Source organism: Cyanistes caeruleus, chromosome 20 (genome assembly GCF_971803275.1).
Source record: "Cyanistes caeruleus chromosome 20, bCyaCae1.hap1.1, whole genome shotgun sequence".
In the NCBI taxonomy this organism is placed as follows: domain Eukaryota; kingdom Metazoa; phylum Chordata; class Aves; order Passeriformes; family Paridae; genus Cyanistes; species Cyanistes caeruleus.
The window spans coordinates 8,943,489-8,962,806 of record NC_141720.1 but is presented as its reverse complement, the minus strand read 5'-3'; the positions used below and the strand labels follow the sequence as shown (position 1 = coordinate 8,962,806).

The following is a 19,318-nucleotide window of genomic DNA, read 5'->3' as shown; positions in this document are numbered from 1 at the left end:
CTCATTTCCTTTTCAGGGCTGAACAGTACTTTTGCTTACAGCAGCTCTGACTCAATGTGGTTTTCTACCTTCCTTATTCATAGTTTTGAGTATCTGCAAATTCAATTTAATCATCTTAAAACTGACCTGCTTCCTTGTCTTTCACATGTAATTGTGCTTCCAAAGATGCACATCTCAGCACTGGATTCATTTTTCATAATTAACTGTGGATATTTTAGATGGACTTGGATGTGAAATACATTGCTAATATTCATTTCCGAGCACCAAAACCCTCAGGTAGGCATCTAAAATAATTCATGACTGGAAACTGACTATAAAGTGCTTTGGATGCAATGCCGTGAAGCAATTATGCATGTTCTGCATCCATACTAAAAGGGGAGTATATGTTGCATGCAATCTGAAGATAATTTTCATTTAGAGAGTAGAAGAAATCTGAACAATAAAGCAGCTTTTGCTCTTCCTTTAAGTACTTCATTTTTAGAGGAAAGTACACTATTACACTATTTCCCAGAACCTTTGAGGAAGACAAGTGGATGAAGTGTTCTTGGGTTGCTTCCTCCTGTCCCCTACTTACCTTTAAACTTTCTCTAAAGGTTGCAATTATTGAGAAACTGCAGAGCTGCCCTTACCAAGGGATGCACCTCTGGGAAGACAAAGCAGTGGAGACCAAGCACAACCACATAATACCATTCTTTTAAAGCAAAATATGGCTGGAAAAGTGGCATCACAGCAGCCTCCTAGAGCATGGCTGCTCTCTGAGCCACCTTTGGTGGTTTTGGTGATGAGAATCCATTTGTTCTCCCGGTTATGTGGTTGTAGCCACAGCTACAAAACCCTGCTGAAGATGCCATGAACCACACTTGACCCCAAATTTGTTACTGATGGTGATAAGCAGAGATAGCCTACATTTATTTTGCAGATTCAAGCAGAATTTGGAGGGCCAGGGAAAAAAAAAATGTTCTAAATTGGACATGTTTGAGAAATACTGAGTCACAAGTTTCAAGCTGCACAAGGTCATTTTTGCAGTTTCTTTTTTCAAAGCAAACCCTAGATTTTATTATATAAAACCAGTGTTGGCAGCACTCAGAACATGCAGTCTTTTTTAGCAAAGCCCTTTGCAGCATGACTGTGGTTTCAGTCTTGGAGAAGCCTGCAGATGCTACTGCTCCTACTTTAAGAAGAGAATTAGCTTTATATTGCAAAATATTTAATAATTTTCTGTTCAAATGAAATGAAACAACAAAATAGTTATACAATTTTACTAGTTTATATTTCAATTCATAAAGTATACACACTGCAACTATGCTACCACAATGTCCACGCATCTAATATTGATGGAGTTACAGTATTTTTTTTTTGGTATTAAACAATAGAGATAATGTATGCAGTTAAGGAAAAAAGCTTGGACATAGCATGTTCTATCCTGTAGTTACAGAGTACATTAGCTAGCATTAGTACAGTAAACAAGAAAAAGTTAGAAATACAAAATAAACCAAATATCTTTATATACAAACCAGTGCCTCTTATTGTCACCAGCTTATACTCACACTGCACACAAAATTTATCCACTGATGCAATAGATACTTCAGCATAACACAAAACCATTATAAATTAAAAAAATTACAAGGTGCAAAACTCCATTCTACAGCTTTCTGGTGAGAACTCAATACAATCCAAGGAATGAGAACTCCAAGCACATTTAGCACCTATTAGTGCAACTGCATCGAGCGTGAAAAATGACCTACACCACCTCAGAACGCTACCAGGGAAGCGAGTTGGACAGCTAGAGATGCTCGCAGCTACACTCACGCTGTGATTTTTGCCTCATATATATCTCAGTTTATTGTTTCTTTGTCCCATTCATACCTATGTGCAAAACTAAAACCTGGGAGCTCTGTCGGAGCTCCGCAGAAGGCCTGCTACAGCCGGGTAAAAACAAACAAACAAAAACAAAACAGAAACCTGACAAAACCCAGACAGACTCCATTGAATGTCAGACCATCCACATAATTCATATTATCAGCAGTCCTGGTGCTGGGGATTTGAATGCTGTTGATATGTGGATCAAACAATATGACACAAGTGAAACGGAAATTTGCCCACAATTCCGATTATTCTTGTCTAGCACTTCGAAAGTCTCCCAGCCTCCGGTGGCAAATTTGTTTGGCAGCCTGTGCCAAAAAAGCCCAGAGTTGCATAGAATTGATTAGTAACAGAAAGAAATGCCAAACACAGAGAGATGGATGCTGCATCTACTAAAACAAAGTGGGGTTGCTCGACAGGAATGCTGAAATCATCCCCATTCATAAAGCAAAACATGTCACCTCCTACTCTCCATTTCCTACCTCTGGGGACTGCTTTCTGGCACTGATGTAGTTCTTGATAAACTTGTATTTTTTTGTTGCATTTTTTCCTTTTTTTTTTCTTTTTTATTTTTAACTTTGTTAGTGACACTTTTCCTTTCAAATAAAATATTAAAAAAGGTTATAACTGTAAAAAAAGCTATCATATGTAAACTTAACAATTAGGGTTTGGTAAGTTCTCGTACCTAGTCTGTGAAAAGCCTCCAGCCAGACGCAGAATGGAGTGTTTCTCTGAAGAGCTTCAACCTAGCTACATCACCTGTTAAATATCAGTAGTATGAACATCCCATGTCTAGCAATAAAAACTCTCTTGTGTTCCCATCCTCTTTATCACTGACCTATTGAAATCCTGACATGCTGTGTTTCTATTATATTTACATTCTGGTCCTCTCATGTCTCAGAATTAAACATCTGGCCAAGGAAGGCAACAAAAGGTGTTGTGTTAAGAAGGTGTGTTTGACAGAACTGATTTTCAACAAGTCTCTTTTCCTTGGACTCCAGTTACTGTTTTTATAGAGCTTATTGTTCTATTGAACCATGTTTTCTTTGCAGCTTGTACTTCATTCAGGGCCAGACCCAAATGGTGCTCCAAATCCTGCAAACAGAAGAGTAATTTCATTATTTTGTTACATATTCACAGCACAAGGTTATAGGAGTTAAACCTAGAAGGCTCTAGAACATCTACAAACTCTTGGCCACTCCACTTAAGAAGTTAAACAAGTCTTACATAAATTAAAAGCAGCACAATAAGCTGACAAAGAGGAAAAAAAAAAAAAAAGGCTTTGAAAAGCAAAACAAGGCTTGTGTCATTGCCCTTAGTGAAACATTCTGCTTTCTTCAGTACATCCAAACTCTTTAATTCTCTTCCATCTGAGGAGAAGCTATTCCCACAGGAAGTGGAGTTTCTACAAACTAATTTTTACCTTTCTGTGAAAAAGCTGCACTGATCTATCAGTTTTAGGCTAAAAGCGCAATGTTGTCATATTTTACAGAAATACTTCAGGTACCTGGAGTGCTTTGCAATCGTGTTTTAAGAAACATGTCTAACATTTGTCAATGTTACTTCTTCATTTAGCACTGATTGTGAGATAAAGACATGCATGATTCAGTACTCTGTCAGAGCTTGGGCTCCTTCCAAGCAGTTGCAGGAGATCAGGCAGCCAGCACTGCACTGCAGACAGGCAGATGTCTGGAAGCTATAGTGGCTGCTAAATACAGTTCATGCAATTTCAATTATATCGTCTGCATACAGCAAGTTTCAGACGCAGTGTTTGGTTAAATAACCCATGCAGGAAATAGCAGGTTACGGTTTCAACCAACAGGATCTGTTCCAATCCCTCTACAACTCACACACACATTTTTCTAGGAATGCAGACACGCTGTACAGACTACAAAACAAGCTTCCACAGCATTACCTGTATTTTACATTCCGCCTCCACAAGCTGCAGCTTGGTCTGGGCCAGCTCAAGCTCCATTTCCCTCAGCTGGTTCTTCAGCGTTTCCTTCTCCTCATCCGTGTCCTCGTCTGAACCATCCTTGGCAGTGCTGGCAGCCTTCACACGGCCTTCCTTATTGAAGAACTCGCGGCAGTGCTCGCAGTCATCCACCTTTTGCTAAAGTAAACACCTGACTGTGAGCGACGTGCTGAGGATGTGATGGAAGCCTGTTCCTGCCTCTGCTCTGGGAGAGCAGCTCAACACCAGAGAAGCCACTCCTGGGAACTTTTGGGGAGGCCCAGCCGAGCAGGAGCTCCTGCCAGCCCCAGACTCATGGCTTTGGAAACACTGCTGTGTTATTTTGTTCCAGTAATGGACTCTGTCCCACTCCCCCCATTACTTTAAGGTAAAAGACATTCAGAGAATCTCTTCCAGAAAAAAAAAAAGACCCCTCAAAAATACCCCAGCATCAACATTAGCATGTAACCACTACAGCATCAGAGGGCTCACCTTTTCCCACACATCTCCCCCTTATCTTCTATCTATGACTCTCAGACACCATTTTAATAATGAAATAAATTGTGTGTCTGCTGCTGTGATTTTGCTAAGAGATTGAAAGATTATAGACAGTGGATATATCTGGTCTCTTACCCGTATTTTCTCAATTTCAGCTTTATTTGCTGCTTGTTGCTTTTCCAGTCGCTCACTCAGCTGGGAACAAATCTGACAAGCAAAATCATGTTACCAGATCATTCATAAATGTAAATTCCCTCCCAAATGAATGCTAAAGCACAAATAAATGCTGCTGCAATATTAACATGGATAGTCTAAGGACTCTTAGAAAGCTAGAAAAATTGGGACAGTCCATTAAGCTGTCTCACTGTACATTTTTCCATTCTCTACATATTCTTCTATCCTCACAGGAAAAGGTGCAGTTCCAACATAAGTTATTAACAGTTTGGCCCTGGTAAAGGAGCCAGAAAAGGTTAGGAATAGCATGGCCCTTTTGTTGCCTTTGGGAAAAAAGAACAGGCAAGACAGAGTAGTAAAAAAACCTAACTCATTCCCTGAGACCTGATATGGGTCTGCTAAAGGGACACATGAATTTGCTCCCTTGATACCTTCTGATCAGGAGCTTGATTGCCAAAGCAAAGCCTTGAGAGGAGAAAGGCATCTCTTTTTTTTATTTCTGAGGTGCATTTGATTGACAAAGAAGAGGTGAGAGAGAAGCTTTTTTTGGCATGAGGTGAACGTTTGATATCCAAGAGCCCGTTTGAACAAGGTTTGGCTCTAACTGCTGCTGATCTACAAATACCTGCATCAGGGGCAAACAGGACTGACCACTTCAGGATCTTGGCCAAAGAAAATGCAAAACCAGCCACAGGCTTCCCATTTAGAACAGCTAAATTGTGTCCTCAAATGCATGGCACAGATGACATTGATTTCCAGAAATCTCCTAAAATACCTGGAAGTCTTGTACTTTAATAAGAAACCACATCATCATGAAGTTGTACTTACCTGTTTGTAGTCACCAATAATAGAGCTGTTCTTTCTGATCTCTGACTCTGCCTTGTCTAGTTCCCTACGACACATTTCCTTCAGCTGTAGAGACAAAAGAACAAGACAAAAAGGGAAGGGTTTATATGGTTGTAGTTGGGAAAATACCCAGGTGTTATTTCCTCCTTCTCCTTAACCTCACTGCTCTGCTCTACCCTGGGATCCAGAGTCCAGCTCAGCTCCATGCAGGCAGGGAAAAGCCAGGCTTTGGTGGCCATCATTGACAGAACAGTGGACTAGCCAAGGAAAGGAAGGGTTCAAAAACTGCTGACACCTGAAGTCCTGCACTGCCTCTCTGTGCAGCATCTGGCACAGGCTGTGACTTTGTGATTTCAAGTTAAAAATTCTTCACCCTATGAAGCACCTGGCAGGAAAATGCCAAATTCTGCTTTGCTGACGTCCTTTACACTACAGAAGAGGGACAAACATGACTTAGAACATTAAGCCCTTCCCACACTTGTCACTTTTTATTTTTATCATTTCTGTACTGTACAGAACAGTGAGAATGACAGAAATGCTCTAACCTGAGCAGATTCTTCCTCTAGGCGCCTCTTTTCTTCTTCTGCATCAATCAGCTTCTGTTTGGTCATTAGCAGCTCCTTATTGAGGGCATCTGCCTTCTCCTCTGCCTGAAACACAGAATGGAGGCTGAGCAGAGGCTGTGCCTCTACCAGGACAGAGACAAGAGTACAACCATTCCAGTCTTACTAAGGTTTAGTTCACTGTTATCAAAAACAGTAAAACTTTATTCTGAAAATTATTTTTCTGAAACTTCCCATCTGCAATAGGCAAGGCAGCAACACATCAAAATTAACGATGTGTACCACTGTATTCCAGCCCTCCAAAATGCCTCCTTGAATTCAGTGGTTAATTTTAGCAAAACTGGAGTAGGGATTGCTCCAAAGAAATCCAATACCAAAAATAAGTTTCATTTTCTTGTCCAGTCTGGAAGTTGACCAATACATTTTGAAGACAACAGAAGGCCCAGAACAGCTCACAATGTGCAAGATCAATAAAAGACTATAACCAGCTCAGACCTAAGTTTAATTTGCAAACATTCAACCTTGCAATGAAAACAGAATTAATGAAAAATGCCTCTAGAACATTTAAAAAGCTCCCTGAACTCTTATGACACTTCTCAATGGATGGGATACCATCCCAGAAAATACTGCATGAAAACTGAGCTGCCAAAGCAATCACAAGTCAGGCCCCTCTCTTCTTCCTCCTTAAGGGAAAGAAATGTCTCACCTGAAACCAACAAATTCCTTTTTACTGAAGTTTTTTAAGTAGAAAAATATATTGTTGAAAAATTCCAAGCTCTTTATAAACTACTAAAACTCTGCAAAGTTAAGATATCTTTTCCTGTCTCATATACACAACACAGCACTTCCCAATAGGTGTATGGATTCTACATAAAAATAGATCAATAACTCAACTGATATATAAAATCTTCTGAAAGTAGCTGTACCAATTCCCTTCAAAGAAAGAAAATCAAAAAGTGAATTTTAGTCCCTTAAAGTCCTGCTGATCCTTTAAAACGGACAGCAAAGGTAAAGAGAACATCTTTTCATTACAGATGGGGTTTAAGCTGTTTTAAAGTTAAAGAACACTGGGATGTAGGAGCCCAACAACAGTAGAAAAATGAAGCCTATTTTCTGGTCTAGTGAAAGGATATTAAGGAAATTCTTGTATTTCCAAATGCTTTGTTTTGATCTTTTAGGTTGCAGATTTCAGACATGCCATGTAGGTATCAGAAAAGGTGTGTTAAAAAATGTCCTTTGGTACTTTCAGGACCTCAGGCTGGCAGAATGAAGCTTATCACTTCAGGATCCAATTAGAAGAATTAATCATGTCCTAAAGTAGGATCAAACCTACCTATCTCCTCCCAGGGGATAACCCAAATGCTGCCAACATCATTTGCCATCTTTGAATACAAGACTATTGTATATATCAAATTAAGCATATCAATTTTGCCTAAGTTTGTTCCTCTCCCAGCTCTCCATTAAAAAAAAAAAAGTAAAAGTATAACTGTGTCTCATACAGGCTCAAGCAGCCACAAACAACAGCTAAAAACTGATAGAAAAAATTTCTTCAGGACAATTTTTGCCAGAGTTCATGTCCTGAGCGCCACTGCTGGGCTATCACCAGTGTGAAGCTTCTGGGAGCTTCACTAATGAAGGGAAAATACCCAGGTAAGAGGAGGTGAACATACAAATGTGTGGGGAAAACCTGCTTCTAGAACATTCTTCTATGATCCACTTCTTAACACCTAAGAACAGGAGACGTAATAAACCCAAAAGTCATGAACCAAACCTCATTAAAGCAACATTCACCCATTGGCATCAACATTTACTATGAATAGTTTTCCAACAGCAAGTTTCCAGGAGACCGTGGGAAACCTCAAATCGTCTGAGGCAGATCCAATGAAACATTTTAAAGCCTGTCAGCTTCTGCACTGCGCAACTTTCAGAAGTCATTTTCCTTTGAGATTTCAGAAATGCACTTATCTTGGTGCAGAACAAGAATGGCAAAACATGAGCACTTGAACTCTTCCCCTCATCTCCCCAAGCAGACAGACTAAATGTGTTGTAGCCTCCCCTGTGCTAGAGATGCCAGTACCTTTCTGTCTCTGCACGTCCTGGAAAAAAAGAAAAAGCATATCCTAATAAAATCTCCCACAGCTGAATATGTAAAGAAGGGAGTGGGACAGCAAGCTGAAAAAAATTCCTGTAACACAAAGCAAACCTGAAGTCTGATTTGGAAACAGCTCAGGATGAGGAGTTCACACGGGCAGATTCCAACAAGCCAAAAGGAAACTACAGCATTTTCAGAGTTGCCTGAGGTACCTGAGAACCTGATCCATGCAGAGCCAGACAGACTCAGACTTTCAAGTTTATCAGGCACTTTGAAAAGCCTGTCTGCTGTGAAATTGTATTCATAAAAATCCCAGGAAAACACAAGCCAGCATCCATGTTATGATCTCTGTGATGGTTCAAAGACTAGACACACCTCCTGCTAGACTTCCAAAGAGAAAAGAAAGAAACTACTCAAGTACAGGCTCTCCTTTCCCTCCAGTGACTCTGAATGTTTTTCAGAGTAATGAGTATTTCAGTCAGCACTCCTGTTTCCCATGGACCTCTGTCCCAGGCCTATACATAGTCAGTGTGCAATATGGATGTGGAGGAAGGAATCCTGCCCCACACAAAAAAAGTACTCCATGTATCTCCTCTCCAGTGAGAGAAGGAACAAGGAGTCAGCCCTTGTCTGCCCCAGACAGCCTGAGGACATGACTTACATTGTCCAAGTCCTTCCTCAGTGCAATCTTGCTGGTGACCAGCTCGTGGGCGAGGTCGTCGTTCTCCTGCTCCAGTCTCATGTTGGCTTCCTGCAGGCGCCGGTTCTCGCGCTGGGGGGACACAAAGGGGCTGCCCAGGTGAGTGTCTGCCACACACAGCTTCCTGTGCCTGCACACAAATGCCCACCTTGCATCTCCAGGATGCTAAGACAACTCTAACTGCATAAAATTCCCCGGGACAAAACTACAGCCATAGTAAAATGTAAAATAAATACAGGATTAGCCTTGAGAAGACACCAGGTACCAGTAACTCTGCTCAGCCATTACTTGTTGAGCTACAGAAATGTTTTTGAAGCCTGCAATAGTAGGGATATCATTGTGCCATCGACACCTTGCCAGGAGTTTCCTACAAGTACTGCTTTTCTTGGCTAAGAATTGAATTTGCATGCTAGAAACAGGTAAGAGAGGAGAATCCTGGGAAAAATACTCAATTTTCTCTCTCCTGTTACAACTCCCAGCACATAGATGGATACTAAAGAAAGTTTATATAAAACTTCCCTGATTAAAATACATGAATTTATTGTATCTATGTCTCTGTGTGTGTAATTGTGGTATGTGTATGCATATGTAACTTTACATGTGTAATTCATGCCTTTATTACATTTATTTGGTAAATAAACTATTTATAAAAGTATATGCTTACTGCAGTATACATCAGTTGAAACTAGGAAGAGGAGTAAAGGCGGGAGCATAACCATGGAAGGCAGAGTTAGAATCAGTCAGGCATTTCCTTTCTGTTCATGGCTTGTGCTGCAGTCAGCACGTTAAACAGGCTCTACTGAACCAGCTCTATAAGCCCAAATAAAAATTCATACTATTCCTTTTCTTGCACAGCTGGGCTCACAACAACCCCATCCTGATCAATGCTGCAAACAGAGAGACATTCCCTTCATGTTCATGGAGCTGATTCCCCTGTTGCATTCAAATTGGTCAGGAAACAAAACCAGCTCAAAAAAGAGTCAAAGTGCAATTTGCTGTTTGTTAAGACTGGAGTAGGTAAAGCATTACCTCAAATCTTTCTATAGGATCCTCCTGTTGAGCCTGCTGCTCTCTCATGGTATGATATTCCTTTTCATATTTCTTCAGCTTCTTCTGGCTAATCTAAATTAAAGCAGCCCATTAGTTCCTGCCCAGAACATCAATAAAAGAACACAACACACACAGGGTTATAGAACAAGCTTCAGGCAACTCCTGCCTTCTACAAAGCACAGCTCAAGGCTTCACCCAGTTCTGAGCATCAAACCCTCAGGTGTGGTCAAAAACTTGGTTCCACTCAATATAATGACAGCAGCCTCCTCCTGTGGAATACAGGAAAGGTTTCAAAAGGCACCCAGAGCATCCTGCCCAAGCTCCCCTTGGTGCTGCACAACTCCCTGGTGCTGCACACACTGCAGAGCTACAGCAGAACAGAAACCTGACAGACGTGGCTCATTTCTGGACTGGCCTGATGCTGAGCCCTCTTCAGCTGCTTTTTCAGCTGTAACATTTATCACCACACAGAAGCATTTGGTTTACTTTACATGAGACTGTAAATGCTGAAAGGGCAAGTGCAGGCTCAGCTGACATTTCTGCCAGTGTCACTCAAGCCCAGCAGAAAACAGCCCGAGCTGCCGAGATGTCTGGGCAAGCAGCAGCACCTCAGTGCTCTGTCCCTGGCTCTGACACACACAGCCCCAGCAAAGCCACCCTCACAGGCCCTCAGATTCCCCTTCTGTGACAAGGGACAGAAAGGTGATGCTGAATTCAGTATTTTGTGTCTGGAATTCAAGTCCTGCAGGGACAGGGAACACCAGGGAAGCTGTAACAGATCCTGACCAGCCTGGTGTCACCTGTGCCAGAGGTTACAATGGTTTAGCAACACAGACCATGCCAAGATCCCTGTGAGCATTTCACATGCAAGGCATTATGCATCTAAATGAAATCTCTAGCATTAAAAGTTGCACTTAAACGTTTATTATTATCCCATTAAACCAAATAAATTTAAAAGCTATGGCTAAGATTTCCTCTTTAAAAACCCTTTTCTGAGAAACAGGTTGAATTTTACATGAAAAAATGACAGGCAGAATGGAAAACGTGTTTGGTTTCCCTGAAATCTACTTTTCTCACTAACAACCTTCCTGGGAAGGAGCTGCAGAAAGTGGTGGCCAAGCTCCCTCTAGTGAGAGCTGACCAGAAACACCTCTCTGCACTCGGGGGAATATTTCTTTGGAGATGCCAACCATTACCTGGAGTTGGTCCAACCACACCACAACTGCAGGAGTTATTCCTGCTCTCCAGACACTCCCCTACAGGATTAACCCTTCACTGACAATGGAGCCAGTAACTTGAGGAGGTTATTTCACTGCTCTGCCCCTGCTCAAACACTGCCCAAATTTTGGGGTTTCACACCCCAAATCTCCCACAATGTAAAGTCAGATCCTGTGAAGCATTCACCATGCCAGAGGAAAGGAAGGCAGGCACACTACTGTATTCCCATCTTCTACTTTTCAAGGGCATTAAGCCATTTTTGCCTTTTTTAGGGGATCTTGAGCAGATTTGTCATTGTCATTAATTCTGGGCAGGCCTGGGGAAGTCAGCAGGGATTCTGGGTTTGCAGAAATAAACACTGATGTCCCATCACATTTTTTCAGGGGCACTGGAGGCAGCAGCAGCTCTGCTAACATCTGTTGCCCAGAGAGGTGAACTCCCCATCCCTGGAAGTGTACAAGGCCAGGCTGGACAGGGCTTGGAGCAACCTGGGATAGAGGAAGGTATTCCTGCCATGGCAGGGGTGTGGAATGAGATGGGCTTTAAGGGCTTTTTTGGGCTTCTAACCCAAACCATTCTGTGATTCTATGAATTGACGGCAACACTGAGAAGTGACTTTAAGAATCTGGTGTTGTCTCCAGCTGATGACTTCCTGACCTCCTTTCCAGCAGAATGCTGTTCTAATCACAATGCCCTAGCCAGGCTATTTCTCCCTTCCTATAAATTATTTATTTTGATATCAGGTCCTTATCTGCTCAAAGAAACACTTCCAAATACAGAGCTGGAGATTTCTACTGACAGCAAAGGACTAATATTCTAGGTCAAGGAAAGAAACTACATGCAGCACTCCCATCAAGATGGTGATAGAGAAGGGTTCTGTGCCAAGCCCAGCAGTGCTCCCTCCACAAGCTCCCCTCTAACCCAGCACTCCAGGACACCGTGGGCAGCCTGGCTGTGCCCACTCAGAGACTGCTTGTGCCCCTCCACACAGCACTGGGAACACAGGCAATTTTGGAAGAGTGGGAAGAAGAACAAGTTGTTATTTGGAAACATAAAAGGCAAATGCACTCATTAGGATTATGTGGACCATTTAATCTGTGGCTAATGCTAAATGATTAGAGAGATAAAATAGCTTTATTCTTGATTATTCTTTAATTTCTACATTAGTTTCACACAAGTTATGCTTGAACTCTGAGCAGAATACTGGTATCCACACTGCTACTGTACCTAGATCACAAAATGCCTGGAATGGGAAAGTTGTGTACTTCCACACTGACACTACAAAGAATTCCTCTAGGGAATTTAAGGAAAAAGGACACTTTGAAACATATCAGTGTATTTGGCTCAAAATTAATCTCCATGATCACAGCCAATTAACCTGCATTTACCCTTGGAGCTAGAGCCAGGAGCTGCTCCCAGGCTGTGAACAGCAGTCCCTCCCAGCTCACCTTCATGTTGCAGGCCAGCTCCATCAATTTCTTGGCGTTCTCCTCGGAGCGGTACCGCTTGGGCAGCTGCACTCGGAAGAACTTTAAAGCCCCTTCAAAGTCAGTCAGCAACAAATCATCCTTGGTAGTCTGAAGACAGGGAAAGGAACACCAGTAAAAGACAATTCTTTACAATTATTGAATACCAGAGACAATAAAGCCATAACAGCTTTGGAAAGCTGCAGTAACATCGCTGCTTCTTAACCTTCTGCAAAGAGTGTTTCTTTCTATTTCTGCAACCTTCTATTCCACCCCCAAAAAAAGCACTGTGCTGCACAGGACATGCCAGATTACAGCACGTGTGCCACAGGCAGTTGTTAGCTTCTCAAAAAAACCAACGTATTTTTGTAACAAGAGTCTTAATTTTTATATGGTGCATGAAGATGCATAAACCACAGTGTAACATTGTATACTCACTTTTAATAATCCCAGTGCAACATTGAAGATAACACTTATTCCCTGGAAAGAAAAAATAATGACAATATAATTAAATTTCTCAGTATTTACAAGCTTGGATAGGAATTTACTTGGTGGGTTTTGTTGTTTGTCTAGTTTCTGTGAAATGGAGAACCAGCATACATGTGTAACCAGATGCTATATAAATCAAAGGCACAAAGAATGACTTTGCAAACAATCTTTACTGGAGAGTCATTACAAAGAGCAAAACAATCAACACTGGTTTTACCGCTTCCTTAGCAGTCTGAAACTCTAAAATTATGTTGAGCACTTTATTTCTTAATGAGTGGTTGGTCAGCTCAAGACAATTTAATTTTCATACAGCAACTTCTAAAAACACTGATTCAAATGCAGTAATATATATACCAATATATTAAATTCTGGTCTTCACAAACTGGGATAATTCATGCAATGAAAAAGAGTGACTCACTTTAGGACAGAGTCCCACAGCATCTATTCTGCCTCTACTGCTTACAAGAGTTCTATTCATATTGTCCAATTAAATTAAATACAAACAGTTCTGTAGTCAGGAGTAGCTCACACCTTCTTCAGGGGTCCCACTCATAATCATGACACATTGCTCATCTTATTTCAGGATCCTGCCTTTCTTCTTCCCACCAAGTTATTCTTTCACTAGTACTTTAAAATGATGAAAAACCCCTTAAAACTTCTCTGTGAGCACATTTACTATTTATGAATTGAAAATGTGTTTCTAAACAAACAAAAGTGATTTTCTCCATACCATCTGCTGCTTTCTATTCCACTGGCACAAAGACAAAGCAAGCAGCAGACACAGGGGAAGGGCAAAAACATTGACCAGGAGGTTTGTGAATGCTGAAAGCCTTCAGTAAAGGAAAGGCAGGAAATCAGCCACTTCACAGGAACCAGTGCAGATCCAAGAAGAATGGATGCATAAAGTTACCCAGCAAATCATTAAATAACTCAAGGATGCTTCAGTACAAAATGGGATTTGTTCACTGATGGTAGTAAGTGCTGACTGCAATTACACTGCTTACCCACATACCACTACATACACTGTACTAAACACAATTATAGACAACATTTCAATATGAAGAATTTTGCTCTCTAAATATAAGTTGTGAAATATAGAGAGACTTCCTTTCCAGGAGAAAAAGCTTCAAGCTTGTCAGATTACCAGCATGGGAGTTAGCTGGGTCATTTTATATACAATGGCCTCCATGCAATAATATGATAGGAAAAAAACCCTAATCATTGTGTATAATGTGACTTCAGAAGAAAGGAACCCACATATTTGTAAATCGGCTCTTATCACACTGTAGAGTCTTCTCACATAGATGCACCAGTGCCATAGGGAATAGAAGATTATAATCTTTTATATAGCTATTGATTCTTAATTTGTTTCTTTAAAATGCTGAGAATCTTTATCATTGCAGAAATGCAACACTTTGACATAAAAATATCACATGCCTTGCTCTGAGAGAACAGATAGTAACAAGGACGTGAACCAAGATAGTGACAAACTGTCAAGAGCTGGGAGCTGTGCAAGTCTCCAATTATAACACATACCTCACACAGGAGTAAGTCAATAATATGGAAGACCATGTAGAGAGGGAATTTTGCAGTGAACAGGGTCAGGAACCACTGGGAAGCATACATGTGTGCTTCAAGGCTGATGTCCAGAAAGTGGTTATACAGATCAGGAATGTATTCCTAAGAGTAAAACACACAGAAGCACTGAAGGTTAATTTAGGCTATTTTGGAGCTGTAACTGAACCCTCAAAGTACAGAAGGAAGTTGGGTAGAGTGACCATCAGTGCAGGGTCCTGCACCCACTAGGTGTGACAGGAACGGGCCTGGGGGCCTCCCGAGGATGCCAAAGGCTTGTCCTGGGGTGGATGCCCAGCAGGACCCTGGAATTTGTCTCAGCAGGGCCCAGCAATGGCTGTGCTGACAGCAGAGCCACAGCAGAGCCACTCCAGCTGTCCAGCACATCTGCCTTCAGCAGCACCACACTGCTCCTAGAACACCTGGGACGGCTCTTGCTCTCCACCCTTCCTCACAGCTTACAAACACCATTCACCCTTCCTCACAGCTCACAAACACCATTCACCCTTCCTCACAGCTTACAAACACCATTCACCCTTCCTCACAGCTCACAAACACCATTCACCCTTCCTCACAGCTTACAAACACCATTCATCCCATGAGAAACAGCCAGAGCTGAATTGCTGGCTCGGGGCCGTTCACCCTCCCCGTGTGAGTCCCACCTGCATGAGGCGCTCCAGCTGATAGAACTTGCAGTGCAAATCTTCAAAGTTCTGTTTGAAAAGTTCCCTGAGTCCATACTCAAACATGATTTTGACCAGAACACTGAAAGCTTGCTCCTCAGGCATCTGTGAGACAGGAAGGTGGATTTAGCACCAAGCATTAGAACCTTTCACATCACGTCAATCTGCCTGGACCTCCCGTCTCTCTCTGACTGAAAGGTGGAATCGCCACTACTTTTTAATCCAGTTTAAATGTAAACAAGAGTTTATCACACAAAATGAGGTTTAGTGTTGTAAATGGCATTTCAGTGGAATAAGCCACCTCTCAATCACTCAACTGAAAATACATCTTCCAGACATGAAGACCAAAGCAGTTTCCAGGTCTTTGTTCCAGAACTCATCAGAATCTGAATCTTACAGATTTTGACCAGCCTAATCCTTTGTCACCTATGTAAAATAAGGCAGAAACAGTATTACTATAGGATGTTGAACAAGACCTTACCCTTATTCTTAATGATATATTTCCCTTTTTCAATGACATTGTTGCATTTTATGTTTATTTATTAGATGACATGAATAAGACACCAGTCACTGCTAACAGAAGCTCCACACCTCACAATTCAGCACTTTTTTAGGAAGTCCCTTTCCTGCCAAGAACTGAAGGAAAACTCAAAGCTCCTAAGTATTTTGACATTTTTCCCTGCCCTTAAAATTCAGTTTTAGTATTTCTGTAGAAAAGTCTGACTTCAGGTCAATTGCTGGTTTCTATAAAGGACAGAACATCCATCTCAAGTATTCTATTATTAATCTGCAGATGGAGTTTATTAAAACAGAAAACTTTGCTGAAACATTCCAAACTGGTAGTGAAGGACTCACAGAAACTTAATTTCCTTTTCTGCAACATTTGTTTTTATTATTTATTTTCCCTAGCAGCCACACTCCAAAAGCTGACTTCAAAGAGACTCAAATAAAAAGAAACTTATTTGAAATTTAGCTTTTTGTTAAATGCATACATTATTCCCAGAAGCCACAAATATTGTTAGAGAGAGAACTCTGGAATAACACATGGCTCAGTCATGAGAGTGAATATCTCCAAGGCAAGGGACCCATGACAATGAAAATCTACAAGCAAGCACATCTGTTTCAGTAAAAGTGTTCAGTTCTCATAGCAGGAAGCGTTGCCCGTCTCTATCTGATTCAGTGAGGAAATAAAGAATTAATTGCTCATCTAGGAAATATTTCAGATTACAGTTACAAAGAACTAAAAGGTTGTTATCATCAATCACTTGGCTTTTGTTTCACAAGAATGGAGTTTACAATCTCTTCTGTATCCTCCCCTGACTTTACAGCAGTATGGAAAATCCTCCCCTGAAGGCCAGACTTCCACCAAAAACTGCAGGGAACTCTTCATGCTCAGCCCTCTACGGCAGCAACAGCTGGGGAAAAGAAACCTCAAAGCATTGCTGGGCTCAGGAACTCTGCAGTTCCAACTACCCTTGCAACAGAAACACTGACAGAAAGCAGACGTTACTTTGAAACAGAACAGTCTATAAATATACAAATACAGATTTCTAATGCTCTTGTATTTCCCAAGTGTGAGTGCATATAAAACTTTTGTTCCTGACAACCATAAATCTCTCTCTAGCTTCTGAACACACCAGCAATTAAAGGATATTACACTGATGAGATCACTTCTATCAACAGCAATTAAGTTTAAAAAAGCATAATACAGTTTCTTTTACAAATACGAAGGTGTTATTGTATCCTTCCCTAACCTCTCAAACAGAGAAGCACAAAGACCTACAGGACAACAGCCCACAGGCAGCACAGCCTGCACTGAGACCTAACACTGACATCCCTTCAATGTCCTAAATACTCCTCTGTGTATACAGGACATAGCAAACACCATCTGTATTTCTGACTGATTCCAATAGAAACATCCAATAGAAAATAGAAATCTGACCTTGAAAGCCTGTAACAAAAACATTTACAGTGTTGTCTTACACACAAATCCCATGCCTACTACTGCTCCTGAGTGCAAGACTAAATGGAAGGGGTCCTAGTACAGGAACACAAGGGCATAAAGTCCTCACAAAACACCACAGCAAGTTTTAAACAATGTACTCTTCCCTGTCTAAAATCACTTTATTACTGACCAACGTGTAAATGGATGTGTGTGTACCCTGCAACCCTATTAGCTCAGAAGTCTGTTCTAGACAAGTGGAGCGACATTTATTCTGAAGTCTGAAACAGCTGAGGTAAAGGCACCACTTACATGTAACAGCAGCACAGCAGCGAGGAATGACTGGCCTTGGCAGTAGCCAATCTCTTCATCATACACAGAGTAGGCCTAGAAGAGGAATCAAGACTTTACTGGTACCTGTCTCAAGCTAACAAACAAAAATAAAACAGAGCACTGCATTGAACACAGCTCCATAAAATTCCCATGCATAGAGTGCAGACACTGTCATTCTAACAAAGGGAAAATCTGTATGACAACCAAACTGGGATACACAGAGGCAGGGGCTGGTCCCAGTGCTGCATTAACGTTGCTGCAGCTTATTAAACCACTTATCTGAATGCTTTTATCTCTAAACAGGTCCCACAGAGATGTTAGGAAGAGGAAGAACACTAGGAATTCAAAAGAAAGTGCTGGAAGCTTTAACCATTCCAGCTGAGATACCTGAATACACTGAGCTTATACACAAAAATACATTTTTGCTCATTTCTTCCTTTTAATAATCAGCTTCAGTGCATGCTTATGGCTTTACAACCTTTACGGAGGTACATAACATCTCCAGTTACATAATTTGTCCAGCTTGATCCAGGCTGACAGGTCAGGAATGATGTGAAGTCTTTGCACCAAACACATCAGTGCAGAGGAATCCAGAAGGGCTTTAGGTCTCCTGTGTCAGTACCCAGAAGGAGCCTAACAGCTACAACAGAGAACAGCCTGAGCCTGGTGCCAGAGGCTGTCCCCATGACACACAATGGTAACACATCCCCCTTCTTCTCAGCCAACAGCCACACTGCTGCTGATGTCTAATACAAGTTACCAAAACCAGCCCAGAAGAATTTAAAGAATACCTTGCATATTTTGTACAGGGAGTCCTGGCCATCTCCCCCAGTATCTTTAAAATAATCATGAGCAGGGAACGTCCGATTGATGTCTCGGGTGATGGCACTGTCTTGTGGAGACTCCTATCAGAAAAAGAAAATAACATGCAAATGAAAACACATCAAAAGAATATGAATTACAATATGCTAGGATTGAGACTTGGGAGATTAGCACTTGGTTCTGTGCACTGTTCTAAATTTAACAAATCCCAGTGTACCCCAGCAGAGCTGGCAGCTGCAGATTACAGCTGGGATAGATTTGGGTACCTCAGCACATCTGGGGAGGTCAGAGAGTGGCAGGAGTTCATACACAGACACACACACACCCTACTTGTGTTCCAGGCCAGGACAGTGCAGATGCAGCCATCCCCCAGAGATTCCTGGATGCCAGCACTGCCCAGGCACACTCTTGGTATCTCACAACTGCAGGAGTCAGCTGTAAGCAGCAGCTGTCCAAAATGCTGTCCCTGAGGTTCTTCTTGAGGAACCACTCCTCATGCCCTCCTCAGAACTCTAAACTAGAGAAAATAGATGAGTATGAGCCCTAGGGAGTGTCATACAGGACAACATGAGGGAATGCAGGGACAGGTCCTGTATGAGCTGGGATTTCAGCATAAGGAAGACAAAACTTTGTTTTCTACATCACTCTGACACCATCAGTTTCAGATGCCTTGGACATTTGGAAAGCTGAACAGTAAAAAAAAAAATAAAAAATTAAAAAATAGGGTTTAATCTATCCAAATAACCCAGATTTCTGGATTTCTGGTAGGCAAATGGAAAAAGGTTAGAAGTAAAAGATAGTAAAAAAAGTACACAATGTAATCCATGTAAGGAACATTCAATACAGCTTGTAGTTCCTCACAAAATAATTTTTCAAACAACAACAATAACAAAATTACCACAGTGTGATTCATTTTCTCTTCTGATTTTAATCCAAGGTTAATGCTTCTCTCTGGGGCTTAACACAGACATTTGATTAGGAAAGCATTATACTGCTATTAGAATCAAGACCAGATTGTTTTGGAAATTATACCAAAAGTACTGTTCAGCA

General features: G+C 41.4%; 1 protein-coding gene across 11 annotated transcripts in view; it reads right to left on the bottom strand.

The window, feature by feature from the left end:
• Positions 1–1,248: 1,248 nt before the first annotated feature.
• The window catches only part of RABGAP1 (RAB GTPase activating protein 1), a 74,820-nt gene continuing 56,750 nt past the window's right edge, over positions 1,249–19,318 (bottom strand). For all 11 annotated transcript variants that reach the window (XM_023938364.2, XM_086858437.1, XM_086858438.1 and 8 more), the window contains 13 exons: positions 18,238–18,351; positions 17,426–17,500; positions 15,151–15,276; positions 14,450–14,593; positions 12,863–12,904; positions 12,407–12,535; positions 9,720–9,812; positions 8,652–8,762; positions 5,881–5,985; positions 5,318–5,401; positions 4,451–4,522; positions 3,779–3,976; positions 1,249–2,958 (listed from right to left, as the gene is read on the bottom strand). In XM_023938364.2, coding sequence (XP_023794132.2) covers positions 2,836–2,958; positions 3,779–3,976; positions 4,451–4,522; positions 5,318–5,401; positions 5,881–5,985; positions 8,652–8,762; positions 9,720–9,812; positions 12,407–12,535; positions 12,863–12,904; positions 14,450–14,593; positions 15,151–15,276; positions 17,426–17,500; positions 18,238–18,351 — 1,416 coding nt within the window. In that variant the 3' untranslated portion in view covers positions 1,249–2,835. The remainder of the gene's footprint in view (positions 2,959–3,778; positions 3,977–4,450; positions 4,523–5,317; positions 5,402–5,880; positions 5,986–8,651; positions 8,763–9,719; positions 9,813–12,406; positions 12,536–12,862; positions 12,905–14,449; positions 14,594–15,150; positions 15,277–17,425; positions 17,501–18,237; positions 18,352–19,318) is intronic.